Source organism: Lepisosteus oculatus, chromosome 7, assembly GCF_040954835.1.
Source record: "Lepisosteus oculatus isolate fLepOcu1 chromosome 7, fLepOcu1.hap2, whole genome shotgun sequence".
In the NCBI taxonomy this organism is placed as follows: Eukaryota; Metazoa; Chordata; class Actinopteri; order Semionotiformes; family Lepisosteidae; genus Lepisosteus; species Lepisosteus oculatus.
The window spans coordinates 11850013-11866928 of NC_090702.1; the positions used below are offsets into that span (position 1 = coordinate 11850013).

At 35.2% G+C, this 16916-nt stretch overlaps 1 protein-coding gene across 4 annotated transcripts in view; it reads right to left on the reverse strand.

Annotated features, from left to right (window-relative positions):
- Window positions 1-595: 595 nt before the first annotated feature.
- LOC102683526 (sodium- and chloride-dependent GABA transporter 1-like) overlaps window positions 596-16916 on the reverse strand; it is a 36348-nt gene continuing 20027 nt past the window's right edge. For 3 of the 4 annotated variants that reach the window (XM_015353253.2, XM_015353254.2, XM_006633789.3), the window contains 13 exons: window positions 14906-15037; window positions 14264-14364; window positions 13678-13787; window positions 13166-13298; window positions 11275-11409; window positions 8891-8994; window positions 8000-8124; window positions 5737-5849; window positions 5118-5249; window positions 3885-3987; window positions 2581-2681; window positions 1925-2092; window positions 596-1503 (listed from right to left, as the gene is read on the reverse strand). In XM_015353253.2, the coding sequence (XP_015208739.1) occupies window positions 1417-1503; window positions 1925-2092; window positions 2581-2681; window positions 3885-3987; window positions 5118-5249; window positions 5737-5849; window positions 8000-8124; window positions 8891-8994; window positions 11275-11409; window positions 13166-13298; window positions 13678-13787; window positions 14264-14364; window positions 14906-15037 (1544 nt within the window). In that variant the 3' untranslated portion in view covers window positions 596-1416. The remainder of the gene's footprint in view (window positions 1504-1924; window positions 2093-2580; window positions 2682-3884; window positions 3988-5117; window positions 5250-5736; window positions 5850-7999; window positions 8125-8890; window positions 8995-11274; window positions 11410-13165; window positions 13299-13677; window positions 13788-14263; window positions 14365-14905; window positions 15038-16916) is intronic. The other variant, XM_015353255.2, reaches the window with a different exon arrangement.

Below are 16916 nucleotides of genomic sequence, written 5' to 3' on the forward strand. Positions count from 1 at the left end.
ATGGCCTCTTGTCATCCATCTATGTACTGATCTAAGACAGGGCACAGGCAAGCACATTTGATTAAGTAATTTGCATCCTAATTCTGTGTCTATACAGTAGCCATGTCTTTATCTATAAGATGATGAATTATTTTTAATGTATAGTATTTACTTGAGCCTTGCTTGGAGCTGCACTGAATTCTCCAATGTTGGGTTTTCCAGAATGGATTACCAAACTTTAAAAAAGGAAAAAAACAGCTTATGTTCTAAATATTGCTACCTAAACAAGAATCTTCAATAAGTGTTACTGGTCTTTAAAATAGTGTCTTCTGAATTAAAATTTATTTTACAACAGAATCCCAAGGAAGGAATGTTAAAAAAAAGCAAAACAAGTAAACATATCACTTTGATCTTAACTGCAAGTGACGCTTCCTAAGTTAGATGCTTGCTTAGTGGACGTAGAATCCCTTATCTCAGGCAACTTAATGTACAAAATATATAATAATACATGAAATAAATATAAAAGTTGTAAAGGTGTTGTATTTTATATCCTTCATGAAGTATCTGTCTATTAAATTAGCGAAGCCAAAGCTTAAATAATTTCACTACAACAAGACAATAATAATCTTTTTAATAATTAATTAATATAAAATCCAATATTGGAAGAAAGGTTTTACCAGGACACAAATTTTGCCACAGTATATTTGTAACATTTCTGTTTGCAATTCACTAAAAATATAAAGTTAGAAATATAATCTTTAACTGAAACATGAAAGTAAGTATACACATTTGAAAAACTCAAACACTTAAAACACTTAAAATATGCCATTTTAAAATATAAACCAGTAATTATAATGTGCCATTAAATAACTGCCTTAAGTTATAAAGTTAACATTATACTATGTGTACAATATCATGATGTCACAGACAATGTTTAAATGAGAGGAAGCTTAAGTACAGAATTTCACCTTTTGTGGCTGTTAGTATTTCAAATGTAAATTCACTGTGATGAATCTACTGGAAAATTTTAAATACTAATTAACTCCTACATTTACCTCTGATCAAGTATTCATTCACAACCAAGATTATTTAGCGGAATTTGTATACATCTAATTTTTAGGTAACACAATCATCCCACATTTATACTACATGAGTAATACATCCTCTATGTCGAAGTAAAGAATGACAACAGTAAAGGGTGAATAAAGAACTTCAAAGGTTGTGATGCTCTATCATTAAGATGCAGTTACAATTGAGGACAATTAAAGGTCACATGAATGTGAGACCCAGCCTCCACATTCTCTATGTTACTTAGACAATGTTTGACATACAGTATTAGGGTGAATCACAGGCTTCGGGTTGGTTCAACTTCCCTCTATAGAAAAGTAGTGATAATTTGGTTCTGGCTGGTAATACATTTTGGGTAGTAGAGAAGTTTTAAACTACAGCATCTTCTAAACTTCCTGTCAATGAGGTCTTATGAGCTTTGAAATCCTCCTTGGGGTTGGTCATCTTATGGAAACGCTATGAAAAAACAAAAAAACAAAAAGTATGTCAAGGAATACACCAAAATCTTTCAATTCAACAAAGCTCACTTGTCCCCTAGAAAATCAATTTTGAAATTAGAAAAGTCAAGTTAACATTCCTTTTCTCTTTTGACAGTGACTGTTTATCAGAATTCAGATTTTATAGTTCTCAGCCTTGGAGTTGTTTCACCAAGTCAGTTGTTAAATAATGGCTTCAATTGTGAAAAAGGATTGGTTAGCAAGCCATTTACACTTTCACTGGTGTTAAGAGCAGTTACCGGTCAAAACAGAGTAGTCAAATTAGTTTCAATGAAGGACTGGAACAATTTTGTCGGAGCTCAAGTCCTAGGCATTGCTAAGGCAGTTATGTTTAGCTTGGCTTTATCATAGCTGATAGACCAAGGTTTAAGGGTATTTACCTTCCTGATGCTCCCTTTGGTGGTCAAGAACATGTAGATGATGTATCCTGGAATGAGTATCATGGAAGAAAGTGCCATTAACCACCCAATTCCCTGGCCCCAAGCAGGAAAAACATATTTCCCCAGGGTCAGAGGGGTCATCTCAATGGCACTGAAAAGGAATACCCCCTATATATGGAAAAACAGAGCAATATTTTTGCCAGTTCATTGTCTAGAGAAAAGTTCAAAACCCACTTTAAAATCTATGGAACAGTCTTGTATTATCATAAAATTAGGAATAACACTTTTAAGTTTCTTATAAAAAGATCTAGGTCTAAGAAATGTTCAGAATAAATTAAGGCCTGAAAGTAAATAAATTATTTATATAAAACTGACAGTGAAAAAGTGTTTACACAATCACAATTGTAAAGTAACAAAAGCATACTGACACAAAAAAAACACATCAAACTATGGTAAAAGCACTAAACAAACTTTTTTACTAATTTAAACTGTCATCCGGGAACATAATAAAGCTCATCCAAATGGCTGTAAACGAAAGGAAAATGTAAACTATTGTCATACAGCTCTGGCTGAAGATCATTCCTTTCAAATAAAAACTCCCCCTTCATAGCCACAATTGAATCAATCCTAAGAAACATATGATGGTTTATTCTTACCAAGCAGATTAAAGGTGTGAAATAACGCCAACAAAGCTTCCACCAGACACAGGGTTTATAGCCAATCATTTCTTCAATGTTACTGTAAAATCTGTCTGCCCCTAGTACAGACAAGGAGAGGGAAAAAAACAGTATTTGCTGCATATACTGTAAAGTATAAAAAATACTATTACTGTATATACAGTATAATGTTATATATAATTGTATTACTTTTATAATATACTGTATTATATATACTGATAAACACATTTCCATGTTTGTCAATATGCAAACATTGTGAGTAAACAAGCCAACAAATATAGAGATAGTGTTCTAAATACTTTGTCAGGACCAAGTAAGTCCAGCATGAAAGTTTCACAGGTGCTGAAGATAATGTCCATGTAGTGTGGAATGAATGAGCAGCAAATATAATGCAAGTTTAATCAAGAAGATGAGGTGGTTGGGGTTTACTCCAGAGAATCTGATATTAAAGTGTTGGTTGTTCAAGGCAAGAAAATGACTCTGGTCTGGACCAGAGAAAGTGATAAAGGTATGCTCTTTACAGGGTGTAAAACATGTCTGTCTGCAATTAGACCGAAATGTGAATTTCTAGAAAAAATGTACTGTATTCCAGGGTTGTGGGAATGTACAGTGGGGAGTATAAATAAAGGAGAGTAGAAGTTTAACAATAGAATCTGACCTCCTCCAAATTGCCTGTTAAATATATCCTTTTCCAGTTAATCGGTAATGCTATTGCCTTGAGCAGTAGCTTGAAGAGTTTTCCTAATGGCTTATGAACCACATCTTTTGTTTGTTTAAGAACAATGTTGAATTGTGCTGAATTCTCAACAAGGAGCTTGGAACAGAACAGTTTTTGCCTCACAACACATGACGTAAACTAAATGCAGTAATAGGGGGAGTTCCTAAATTGTTTTCACATTTATACTCTTATGAAAGCTACTGTACAGTAATTAGTTCGGCAGTTTATGGTTTTTAACAAACAGAAATATAAAAGAAAAAATGCAATAAAATACAAAACCTTCATATTTGGCTCACAATTAAAACTTCTGTTATTAGATTAAATTAATATGTTATTGGATCAATAGTTTTCTAGCCACTGTCTTACTGCCTTGGTGATGACAAGAATTTCATTTTCAAAGTCAGTTTCAAGAATAGTCTGTACCTCACTTATCCACATTTTACATACTGTATTACATCTAAAAATAGATGATACAGTAGTTTCCGTCATTTTTTATGGGAAATATTACTGAAGATTTTTTTTAATTGGAGCTTTAATACTGCTGAAAATAGATGTCCGTACGCACCGTAACACCAGGATATGGAGATTGTCTCAAAGAAGACAAGGAAAAGCAGACACATTCCGCTGGCTGAGTAATAGTCAAACAACTTGAAGACATACAGGCCACCCTGGAGAGAGCAATACACATACTGTACACATGGAAACAGACAGCTCTGAAGTCAAGCCATTCATTAGAAATAAGAAGAAATAAGCAACCTTCAAAAATAATAGCAAATTGTTAAGTGTAAATAGGTCACAAAACACCAAGCAAAATGGATAATTGGCAGACCTCTTGCTGCTTTGCCTTTAAAAAACACTGCATGCTAAAGCCTTGACAACTGACTTACTATTAATAGCAATAAAGGTATTGCATTGAATTGAAAGGTATTGAATAGCCCCTTGCTGTAGTACCCATGAAACATATAGTAAAATTAAATATTCAGTCAAACATGGCTAAGTAAATTCCTTTGGAATAATGTCTTGGTAATTAAGCTCAATATTTACAAATATGTAAAAATAATTTGCCTTGTGGCCATGTCCAGTTTAAGGATGATGAAGTATAGTCTCTTACACCACCAGTTGGTGAATACAGATTACACAAAATGCTTAACCTTATGCAGTTTAATAATGCTTTTGTGCATCCCTACTACAGATACAGATTTGTTTTAGTTCTTGTAATCATATACAAGAGATCTGTAACAAGTTTGCATAAAAGTGATTTATGAAATATAGCATTTTAATGAGGGATAATGCAGTCAAATAGGAATATGTTCTTTAATCATTCTTTGATTGCTTTCCAACTCAACGTTTAAGTTTGAGCTGGTGTTTTTTGGTGCAGAGAATAACGAATATTTAAAACAGTTACTTTTCCGTAGCAAACGCTGTTGCCCTAAAGAAGCTTGTCTTTTTATCCTTACAACCCTCTGAATTCAATTTGTTTGCTCAACTTATAAAGTCTAAAGTTCTAAATTAAAAGACAAAAAACAGGAGGCACTACTGTATATTATACATGTATCATGATTTGGGGAGATCAAAGATGTTACTGGCTGCTTTCTCACTCTTTTTTCAGTTATCTTGTAAAAGACCAAATTGACCCCATGAACATGATAAAATCAGTAAAATTTAGACTTTCTAAAGTTCATGATTTCCCCAAAATTAAAATGAATTTACATGTGCATAGTTTTTTTTTTGCTTTGATCAGCCCCAGATAAAAGAACAAGTACATCTTGTACCGCCTTGATTTCCCAAACTAGCTTACCTGAGTGATGTTTGAGAAGCCAATAAGGTAGGAAACTGCACAAACGACAGCAATGAACACTTTCTTTCTTTGCCTTAGCACTTGTGGATATTCATCCATCAACGCAGTGATAAAACCTTCCACTGTGCAAAACTGAATGGAGACATTAATAATAAAAATCAGCATTATTAGCTCAGCCACAAAAATGAATCAAATGGGCTTGTTTATTTCCAATAAAGATTAATTTCTAACCACTTTATCTAATACAGTGTCACGGGGGAGACAAAGCCTATCCTAGCACTGGCACAAGTCAGGAATGTGGTCTTGGGATGCCAGTCCATCACAGGGCACAGACACAAACAAGCACACTCTCACACCAGGGCCAGTTTTCCCAGAAGCCAACCTACCTACTGTACCAGTATGCCTTTGGACTGTGGGTGGAAACCAAAGCTACCACAAAGTTTTAATGTACAAAAGCAATTATTCTGAAGGAAACAGAGTACCTACTATTTAAAAGATACATACCTGTAAGAAAGGGAAAAAATGTTGAAAATACAAGCATTATTATATCTTAAGCTGTTGAATATTTGAAATTACGTGTGGATATGTATCGTGAGATGAGATACAGGTAGCTACTAACCTGGCTGTCCAGGCCAAGCATCATGAGCATTGAGAAGAAGAGGATGGCCCACAAGGATGACATGGGCAGCTGAGTCGCAGCCTGTGGGTACGCAAGGAATGCCAGGCCTGGACCTACATGGCACCAGAGATCACCCATTAACATGGCCCATGTGCTTCTTTCATTTTAATTCCCTTCTACTGATATAAAATAACAATTGATCATTCATATTTCATATCCATATTAAATAAAATTCATTTCAGACTCAAAATACTTTTGATGAACATGACACACTACAATAAAATTGGTTCAAACATACTATTCTTTTTTAAAATGACTTTTTTATTCATCCAAAGTAAAGAAAAAAAGAATCCTGACACACTACTGTATATGCAGGTGAGGTATATGAGTTAACTATTTTCAACTATGGAAACAACATAACACCCTGAATAACTCACATACTGTACAGTATGACAATTTTCAGAAATTAAGACTGAATCCTGTAACTATAAATTCATATTAACTATTAATTACTGGCTTATAGAAAAAAGTTTAAATTAATGTCTTTTCAATTGCTTCATAATACGGGCACCCTAATGCTCACTGTAATTACGATACATCTGCATTATATCTTACTGTACATGTAAATTGTGGAGTTAAACTTAAATGTTATTATCAAAACAGAAAAAAGTCCCAGCTTGTATTGCAATTACATGTTGAATAATAGGTTCTTACTGTATATGCAAGTAATTTATTTCTAAGACCTATTTATATTATGGTGTAAATGCACTGTAATTGTAGTGTAGTCATTGTACCTGCATTTTACACTCTCTCCAGTTTGTGTTCTTTTTTCCATAAGGGAAAATTTATAGCAATAACTACTGTATGTTGTTTCATAGCAACAGGACATCCATTCAGATTGGTAATTGAGGTATCTCCTGGTTCTCAAAAGCAATTGTGCTCTGATAATTTCTAAACTCAGATTCCATGTTTATAATTGTAAGGCTTTACCTTACAGTATTTCCAGAGTGTAGGGGATGACATTCAAACTACAGTATACTTCTAACTGAGATTATTCTCCTAGAAGAAGCTCATCTTCAGTATCTCTTACTGATGCACATGTGCTCATTAATCACAATTTGACAGGTTCCCTTTTTTGTTAGCAAGTCCTACATTGTTTTGAATGCTGAGGTTTCAGCTCCTCACAACTACTAACATTTTTGTACACTACTGGTGACTATTGCTGAAAGCATGTACACTTCTGCATAGGCTCCAAATTTGATGCTGCAATTTAACCAACCTCTCTTTCTAAGGTATTTGAAGCTATAGAAAGAGAAGCTTGAGACTTAAATTACAATTACAAAAGATTTCCCCCTGGCACATGTCTCCAACACCTTAGGGTCCAGCTTCCTGACATTTTGGCTCCTTTAACATCATCACCAATGACATCCATACTGTACTTGTAAAACTAGCCATCTTTAACCAATCACAGCAACAATGAGGGGTTATTGCAAAACAAACCAAGCTTTGTGTACTTAGATTCACCTTCTTTGTGATAATTTAAGGACAGTTTCAAACATGTACAAACATAATATAATAATAATAATAATAATAATAATAATAATAATCGCTTTCACTTATATAGCGCTTTCCTGGACAATCCACTCAAAGAGCTTTACAGGTAATGGGGACTCCCCACCACCACCAATGTGCAGTATCCACCTGGATGATGCAACGGCAGCCATAGTGCACCAAAACGCTGATCAGCAATCAGTGGGGAAGAGAGAAGAGTGATGAAGGCAATTCATAGATGGGGATTATTAGGAGGCCATAATTGGTAAGGGCCAATGGGAAATTTGGCCAGGATGCCGGGGTTACACCCCTACTCTCGTCGAGAAACAGCCTGGGATTTTTAATGACCACAGATACTCAGGACCTCGGTTTTATGTCTCATCCGAAGGGCGGCATCTGTTTACAGTATAGTATCCATGTCACTATACTAGGGCATTAGGACCCACATGGACCGCAGGGTGAGGGCCGCCTGCTGGCCCCACTTACACCTATTCCAGCAGCAACCTTAGTTTTTCCCCAGGAGGTCACCCATCCAGGTACTTGCCAGGCTCACACCTGCTTGGCTTCAGTGGGTTGCCAGTTGTGAGTTGCAGAGCGATATGGCTGCTGGCTATGGCACAGATTCTAGATACTCAGGGTTTCTGTACTAACCTTACCATGACATCACAACAGAGTAACCCACTGGAAGGTATAGAGCTTTACATAAGTTTACCTGAGGCAGCAAGTTCTTGAACAGGCTTCTTGGTGATGTAGGCCATGAATCCCACAATAGAGAAGATAACAAAGCCTGCAAACATGCTTGTGCTGGAGTTGATGCAGCATACAATAATCGAATCCCTGCAGAGAATGAAATGCATCACCAATCTACTTTTTAGCATTATTCTTCAAAAAGTTAGAACCCAAAGAAAAGCAACAAAAAATAACACAGTGATTTATATAATTATATAGTAGTTGACAATACTTCATTGGGAGTATTGAGACTGGGTACTGACTATTCATATAGAGGTACAGTACAAGGCTACCATGTGAGTCAATCCTGTTTTGATCAAATATAAAATGTTTATTTTTTAATCAGTTACAACACCACTAATGCGTTACTGTGTATTATAGGAATTTAATATACGTTCTAGTATACAGAAATTGAGCAAGAATAAATACTGCATTAATGGCAAGTAATACTGCATATTGCATGAGTTTTCAAAATTTTCAGATATATCTATCCATTTTCTAACCACTTCTTCTAATTCAGGGTCACAGGAGCGCAACAGGCACAAGGCACACACTTCATACCAGATCCAATTTTTCCAGAAGCCAATTAACCTATCAGTTTGTTTCTGGACTGTTGGACGAAGCCGGAGCACCCAAATGAAACTCATGCAAATGTGAAGAGAACATACAAACTCCAGGCAGATAGCACCCCAGTTGCGGAATTTTACCCAGGTCTAAGAATATACAGTACAGTAAGTCAAAAATACTGGCCTGCACTGTCCACATTTAGCTGGAAAATAGTCATAAACTCATGTACCTCATAGAAAGTATTGATTAAAACATGGCAAACATGCAATACGGCACAGCTCTGATGGAAAACAGAAAAAAAACTTACCTGTATACATTATTATGAAACTTATTATAGCTTCCTAAAGCAATCAATGAGCCCAAGCCCAAGCCATAGGAGAAGAAGATCTGGGTGGCAGCATCCAGCCAGACCTAGAGGGAAGATTATTTTGATCTTACAGTAGATGCATTAAAATCATGTGCCACAATCACATTCTGACATTTGTTTGCTTCATAGGCTTGGCATTTAAATTGAAACTCTAAATCTAAAAGCAATAAGGAAAGGCCTTTACAAATTCCACTTTACAGCTTTGATAAATCCTAACCTACCCTGTATAAGCATGACATTGTTCACTTCATTTAAGTTCCACTCATATCACACCTGAGCACATTTTTTGGAGTGTGCCTACACTATGACAGTACATGCAAAAGATTATAGTTGGAGGTTTGAGCTATAAAAAAGATGGAGCTAAAAAATGGGAGTGTTACAGATGGTTCGAAAAAAACATAATAATTTTACTGTAGCATTTTTACAATGGTACATTGCATATAGTAGCTTTACAGCACAGATCCAGCAATTCAGAATGCATGATGATAATTTGGTATACAGTACATACAGTACCATGTTACAACACTCTTATTAAAAAATATTCTGTTGCAGGACTGCACTATTTTGTAAAACCACCTAAATAGTTTACTGTTTATGCAGTATATTTAAACAGTATCCGATAATACTGCGGTTCATTGACGTATACGCTGTTCTTTCAGCATATATTTGAATATGACTTCTTGTGATTAGCATGTGAGGCATGCAGTCTTTGTTCATGTACTGTAGTCGATTAATGTGGCCGAAGTTCTAAAACTACACTTGGTGAGGGAAATATATTCAATTTTAAAAGACACGTACCATCTCATAATAATAATGGAGTTAGACTACACAAACAACGTGCTCTAGAAAGTAGCATTAGTGCTGCTGTATCTCGAGGTGTACAGGAACTCTGATGCTGCGGGACAAATGAAATGCAAGGCAAGCTCCAGGAAATGCCATTGATGCTATTGAGAGATGTTGAAGTAATAAAGCAGTCGATTATATCTCCATTATATTAACAATTACAATAGATACAAGTTTTAAAACAAATCAGAAATCTTTTGAAACAGAAGTTATTAAACCTACTGTATGTCACACCTGCATTTGAGATCCAGGTGTGTCCAGTGGATGTTTTGTGTTGATTATACTATGAATTTATCCCTGAGGCATACTGTCAAAGGTTTTGAAATTATAAAAAAATATTGCACAAAAGAAAAGGATTCATTTTGAGAACTTGTGTTTGCTTGCAAAGTAGATTTTTTTAATTTTAAATTGAACATCAAAATGTTTTCAAAATAACCGTAAGTGAATGAGTTAATGAAATTGATACAGATATTTACAAGAAAATTGAATATGGTACTACTACAATTTATAAACTGTATTTTATGTATATATATCCATACATTAATATCATTAATGACATTTACAAACTATTTTTATTTTCAGTTACCAACATTTCTTTAGTTACATGATTCTATATTAATATTCCCTATTAAGTATTTTAAAAACATACTTTACCTCTTTTTACAACAATAATGGCAGCAGGTATTCATAGATAAGGTTAAAACATTATATGTTTCTATAAACTATATACTGTAGTTACTATGAGTAAAGTTCGAACAAATCATTTTTTTCCAAATTAAACACAGTGACTGAGTAAAAGACTTTGATGCAGAAAATGTTTATGAAGAAGGTGAAATAGTGTTGTGTATTTTTCTATTTCTAGCTACCTCTACCAGCTACCGTACATTATTTCTAATGTATTTCAGTTAATAAATTAATATAGTTTATGATGTTCAGAGATGTTATACCTTTATTGTTTTAACTTTCAGCTACAGTACCAAAATTTCCCTTTTGTTACATACATTCCATATTAACATTCTATATTATGTGGATTGAAGACACACGTATTAAGATGCACAGTAGAGAGATTAAATGAAGCAATCATTTCACTAACATCTAATGCACCACAAGTGGCTTTGGCCAGTGAATCACACATCCTGCCGATCTGCGGTACCACCAACGAATTAACATGCATTCTGAGCGTCTGCATCTTTATGTTAGACCCTTCTCTCCTTCACATTCATCTTTTTCATGCCTCCTCCATGCCATCTCTACCATTGGAGCTACAGTACCTCCTGCTCCTTCCTCACTCTGTATGGGGGTTGTAACCTCCTTGTCCTATGGCCAGAAGAGTGGTGCTCGGCCAAGCAGGTTAAGCCAAATTTACTATGACTAATACAGTCAAGAAACATGTTCGATAGACTTTGTTCTTAGATGTTGTTTGTAGTGATTTACTACATGTCATAGAGTAACAGAGCTCCATTTTAGGCTCTTGGACATACCTCAGATCTGGTAAGCTTGCTGAAGTCAGGTGTGATGTAGAACAGAATACCTTCCTTTGCCCCTGGAAGAGTAACCCCCCGGAAGAACAGGATGAAAAGCATGAAATAAGGATATGTGGCTGAGAAATAGACCACCTGAGAGAATGAAACGGAAGGAAAAAATAATTCAACACACCCAACAGCAATGGTCAAAAGCAAGACTAATCCATTTTGGAAGTACCTAGAAATGCAGCACTTTATTTACTTACTGTAGTTAACCATGACATTAATAGTGTTTCTGTTTGTTTTTATTCATGTAACACTTTGTTATTTATTCTTTACATGAAAGGTTTTACATTTGACTCTTGTCATGATGCCCTTGAAACTAAAACATGTTCCTCAAACATTCTTTCTAGGTCAAATGAATATATTGAAAGATATTGCATTATCTGTTTTGATGTGAATACTTCGTGTTCACAGTATTACTAATCAGTTTTAACCTTTCTGTTTCTTATTTATAAAGTTTGCTGAACATGGTATATTTTAAGCTGCCATACAGTTTGTATACTTAGTAGTCAGTAGTGTTACAGTGCACTGAATTAAAAAGTCTTTGGGTCAATAAGGATTATTATGACCATTTAGGCCTGTTTTGAACAAATGTGAAGCTAAGCAATTCCACAATTTGTAAAAAGATGATGTGATAAATTGTGAATGACAGGCTTTTGTCTTGATTAAATCCATTAGATCATAATGGTGTACAGTACAGATCATTATTAGTTAATATCCAGATTTAAAAAAAATGTTCCTCAGATGTTTAATTTTAACCTAAAAAATGATATAATTTTTATTTTGACTTATTAGATTTTCCATTTAGATGGCTTAGTGTTTTGAATTTCCTATGAAAGTACTCTTTTGTTTCTTCATCATCATTAGTAACTTTTATGTCTTTAAAGACGTTGATAACACAAAGCAATCACAAAGGCTTTGCGTCCTCTTGTACAGTTTAATAGATTTGGTGGAAATACCATCTCCTCTTCTCTATTTCCACAAGACTAACTTCCTGATAAATTGTCCACCACACAAAAGCTTTTAAACTGAAATTTAAAGGAAAATGTACAAGCCTATCTCCTGAGGTGTTAGAATAGAAAAACTGGCATTTTTCTGAAAACACAATGTCTTAGCAAAGATTTGACCTACAGTATAAGAAGCATTTCCAAGAGGCAATTTGTAGATCCACAGCTGTGAGCAAGAAAGGAAGGCTTTCAAACTGATGTCTGTTGAGAAATCTAAAATTCAGCTCTGTGGGAATTCACTTGCCATAAGGTGGCATGGAAAAGATGTACTGTACAGTTTAGACTTCACAGCTGATACAAGAAGTGCATTTACTATCTGTTATTTGGCTCGTTTTGTGATAGCTGCGCTATGATACTGTATCTGCTCCATTTGAAATCAAATGCACTGGTGTGTCATGTCTGTCTTGCTTCCTAAGGACATAAATGTACAGCCAAAGATCACAACCCTCAGCCAGATCAAAGACTGGTATGAGGGCTCTTTAACATAACCAAAAGTAAGGAACATGTATTTGCATTTACTCTAATAGTACTGTTATTAAGAAAGCAGAACACTTTGGCTTTCCAGAAAAAAATGATATTTACCAAGAACTCACATCATCTTCTTAACAAATTCTATACTGTCAAAAGCCTCGACACTGTCTAGGTTCTAAAAGAGAGACATTACATTGGGACACTCAGATTGTGTAATCTCAGCTGGTTGCTATGGAAATCTCTAAGAGAGCTCTCTCTGCTACAGTCTTAAAGAGTTCTCTAAGGCTGTCCTCACCAAACATATCTTGAAGATGTGACAATAATTAGTCAGCTTAATGGATAACTAATGCATTGTGAAACCTGCTTACCTTCCCAGTCCACTCAACCCCTTTCCAGATGGAAAAATAGACCAAAACCCATGCCAGTGCCAGAGTACCTGCAAGAGGCCATCTCACCTCACCAGGTTCCTCCAAACCATTGGAAATCTGGTGCATATTTCTCCTGGAAAATAAAACCAACCTAAAGCCTTTCAATTGAATAACCAACAATTATCTTCAAGGGATATTATCACAAAGAAACACTGAATTTCATATTAGAAGAGGTAATTTTTGTATTTACTGAAAACATTAACTTAAATATTGACTCTCCTAATTGTTTAATGAAGTTCACATTAAAATGCATTTTCTTCCTAATTAGAATTCCCCTCTCCAATAGATATCTTTCTGAAAGCTAAATGATAATCTAATGCCAGGGGATAAAGGACAATATGAGTAAATATACGAGTATTTTTTTTACATTTCTTGATGCATTTGAGTGGATTGAGCATCTCAGTGTCATTCGTCACATTGGCTCTAAATAATTCTTAACATGAACAACTTACTCCCAAAATTCAGTGACAGCGCTTGTCATATTAGTGGTGTCCAAGAGGCTGTAGTTTGAGAAACAGCGTTCAGTGTTCCATGGGTTATCACAACTTTGCCATGGCAGCTCCTGTCGTTCAAAAATATAAAAACTCAAGAGTTATTTTGACTAACAGCTGCTACAGCTGTTGGCCAATGCCTCTACTCCCCTATCCAATTATACATGGCATAGCATTGTATACTTCCTAAAAGGGTAGAATCACTGCAATTCATCATTTAGTAGATGCAATAATCTTACAGAGTACACCAGTTAAAAGTTTCCTCTTCCCTTAAGTCACATAAATGACAATTTGTTCAAGATTACAAAGCAGTGAAAAGATACACAAGATACAAAAGGGTATTAGGAATTCAAACAACACAATCCCCCCCTCCCCCCAAATGGAATGTTAAAAGAAATACTGTTGTGAGCTTTACGAACACCTCCTTTTTATAATATAATGTGCACATTGACTGGTTAAAGAAGTGACAAAAAGCTAAAAAAATAGAAATTTGTTGAAAAGTACTTGTGATTTGATTTAATGAACACTTTAAAATAGTCAAACTTACAGATCTGAAGGAATTGAATAGATAGTATAGTGCCCAGGAGATGATGATGATGTAGTAAATGTTCAGCCAAAAAGACAGGACTACAGCAGCAAGACCAACTCCTGAGGAAGACAGAACAACAAGCTACTGAAACATTTAAAGAGATTACTTCATGTGGAGCAGTCTCTTGACTGCTCAATGAGAAACATACAATATATTATTTAGTTTGGTCTGATACACACAGCAGATATAAAACTTAGTCTCATAAATTTGAGTAAACTATAGATTTTGCTGTATAAAAACAGAACTTTATTTTTTTTTGCCAAATAGTTTAATTAAACCACCATGTGTATTATTATTATTAGTATTAGTATTAGTATTAGTATTAGTATTAGTATTAGTATTAGTATTAGTATTATTCACCAAACAATAATATTTTTATTGACCAATATGAAAATAATTCATATTTCAAGGGAGTGTTTGCTTTACTTTATTAACAGAAAGTTGTTTGCTTTTAATTTTGAGTTAATAGTAATATCATAATCCTACTACAAAGTATTGCAGCACTTTCACACAAAACAACACTGTGTCTCATTGACAGCTCATACAAATTTATTTCATAAAGTGGTCAGAAAACTGTAAGCTGTACGTTTTTCCACACACCTTTGAACATGGGTGCTAGCTTCCATACTCCCAGTCCGCCCACGGAGGTGTACTGGCCTAGAGCTGTCTCCAACAGGAAGAGTGGAATCCCAGCGAAGACCAGTGTCAAAAAATATGGAATCAGAAAAGCACCTGACAAAAGAAGGTGGCAAACCACAATTACTACGCTGGTCATTCCTGTTATAGTCATAACCTCTCTTAAAAATTTCAGACCGCACCTCTGAAACAAGTAGCAGAGTAACAGACATCCCCAGAAGAGAGAAATTACGCTTGTCAAATTGTCTAAACTTTTCAAGTCATTGCACTCCCCTGTAAAACAATCTATGGCAACCTCAGTGACCACTCAAGCTGAAGTGATGCTGTGTCATGGCTCATGTGTCAGATTGATGACTATTGATTGCATAGATCAGGGAACCCTAACATTTCCATTCCATTGCAAGCCTTGCTCAAGCTTGCTCATTTACATTTTTTTTTCATTGCTAAAGTACTTTTTTGTTGCTCTTAAAACATTGTTAAAATATCTAAGCAAAATATTAAAACACTTCACACATTTGCAAACCTGTTCAACCTCACAAGGAGCATACACAAATAATACTGGATGCCACAAATATGTGACCCTTTGTTGATATAACAAATTCTAGATAATTATAAGGTTATACTGATCAAATGAAAAGGATTACTTACATCTATAATAAATTCACAAAGTTATGAGGAAAATAAGAATTGTATTAGCATCACAGACACACTGTAGGCATTATGGTGATTAAAATGTATCTTCAGTAGGGTTGATTAAGTGGTGTCTGCTGTTAAGATCAGATTGGTAGAATGTATGACCATTGTTGGAAGGTGTTCAGTGTCTTAAGTAGGTTTAGGCATAGTACACTACACCCCTCAATATCTGAAGCCATAGAAAATCAGGAGTTTCCAAGAAATACTAAGAGAGCAAGACTTGCCATTTACTTCCTATCTACTGCAAGAAACAGCTATAGTACTGTATGTAGTTTCAGGTGCTTCATTTGCAGTGGTACCATTTTCTCTGTATATCATCCCAAAATAGACAACTGAGAAGAGAGGTTCATATAGTCATCTAACAGATGTTAAGAGAAGGCAACCTGAAGGATTTCCCTGAGTTCTTCCAGTTTTGAATTGCTATATAGACAACATCCAAGGGAAATTAGCTGTCCAACTGAGTAACTCTTGGATGTTCAAAATATACAAGAGCAGATTGCTCTGCACAGATGAAAAGTATACTATACCTCCGAGCTCAGACCCATCAATTTCACCTGGGGGTTGACTTTTGGTCCTCATTCTGACCCTTGAGCCCATCCCACTGAGGTCTAGAGGCATAACATGCATAAATCCATAGTGACGTATAACAAATCCTGGATTTGATGTCATGGAAGAGAGCAGCTCTGTTCTCTAATCTGACTAATTGTTTTAAAAGCCAAACAAAATGGAATTCAAATAATCTGCAATGACTTCCACAGACTTAATGAGGTGTCTTATTTTGACAAGACAAATCAATCTTAATACCTCCCAAAGCTGATAACACCAAAGGAAAGCAGAAATTAATGAGAGAAGCCAATCCAGAATGGCCTTTACTACAACTAGAGAATAATATTAATACAAGGTGCTGCCCTTGCAATTGTACAGCTCTCAAGCTACACTCCCAAGGCAAATGGACCACTTAGATTACGTCCTCACTCTGTTTAAATAACATGGAACACCCACTTCAGCCACTTGTAATCTGTTTCTGAAGGTCTGCATGAGACTAGGCTGAAAAAAATCCAGACAAGAGCAGCATAGATACACAATTAGTACTGTATTTATTTGGAAATAGTATCATTCAATACTGCCCTCCTACAAAAATTAAAAATTCCATCCACACTCTCCTGAGGCTAATGGCATATTATCAGAAATTTAATTCAAAAGTCCCTTGATTAACTTAACAGAACAGAGTGAACAGAATAACACAAAATGCAGTTCAGAGATGATAAATCAATTCCAAGAC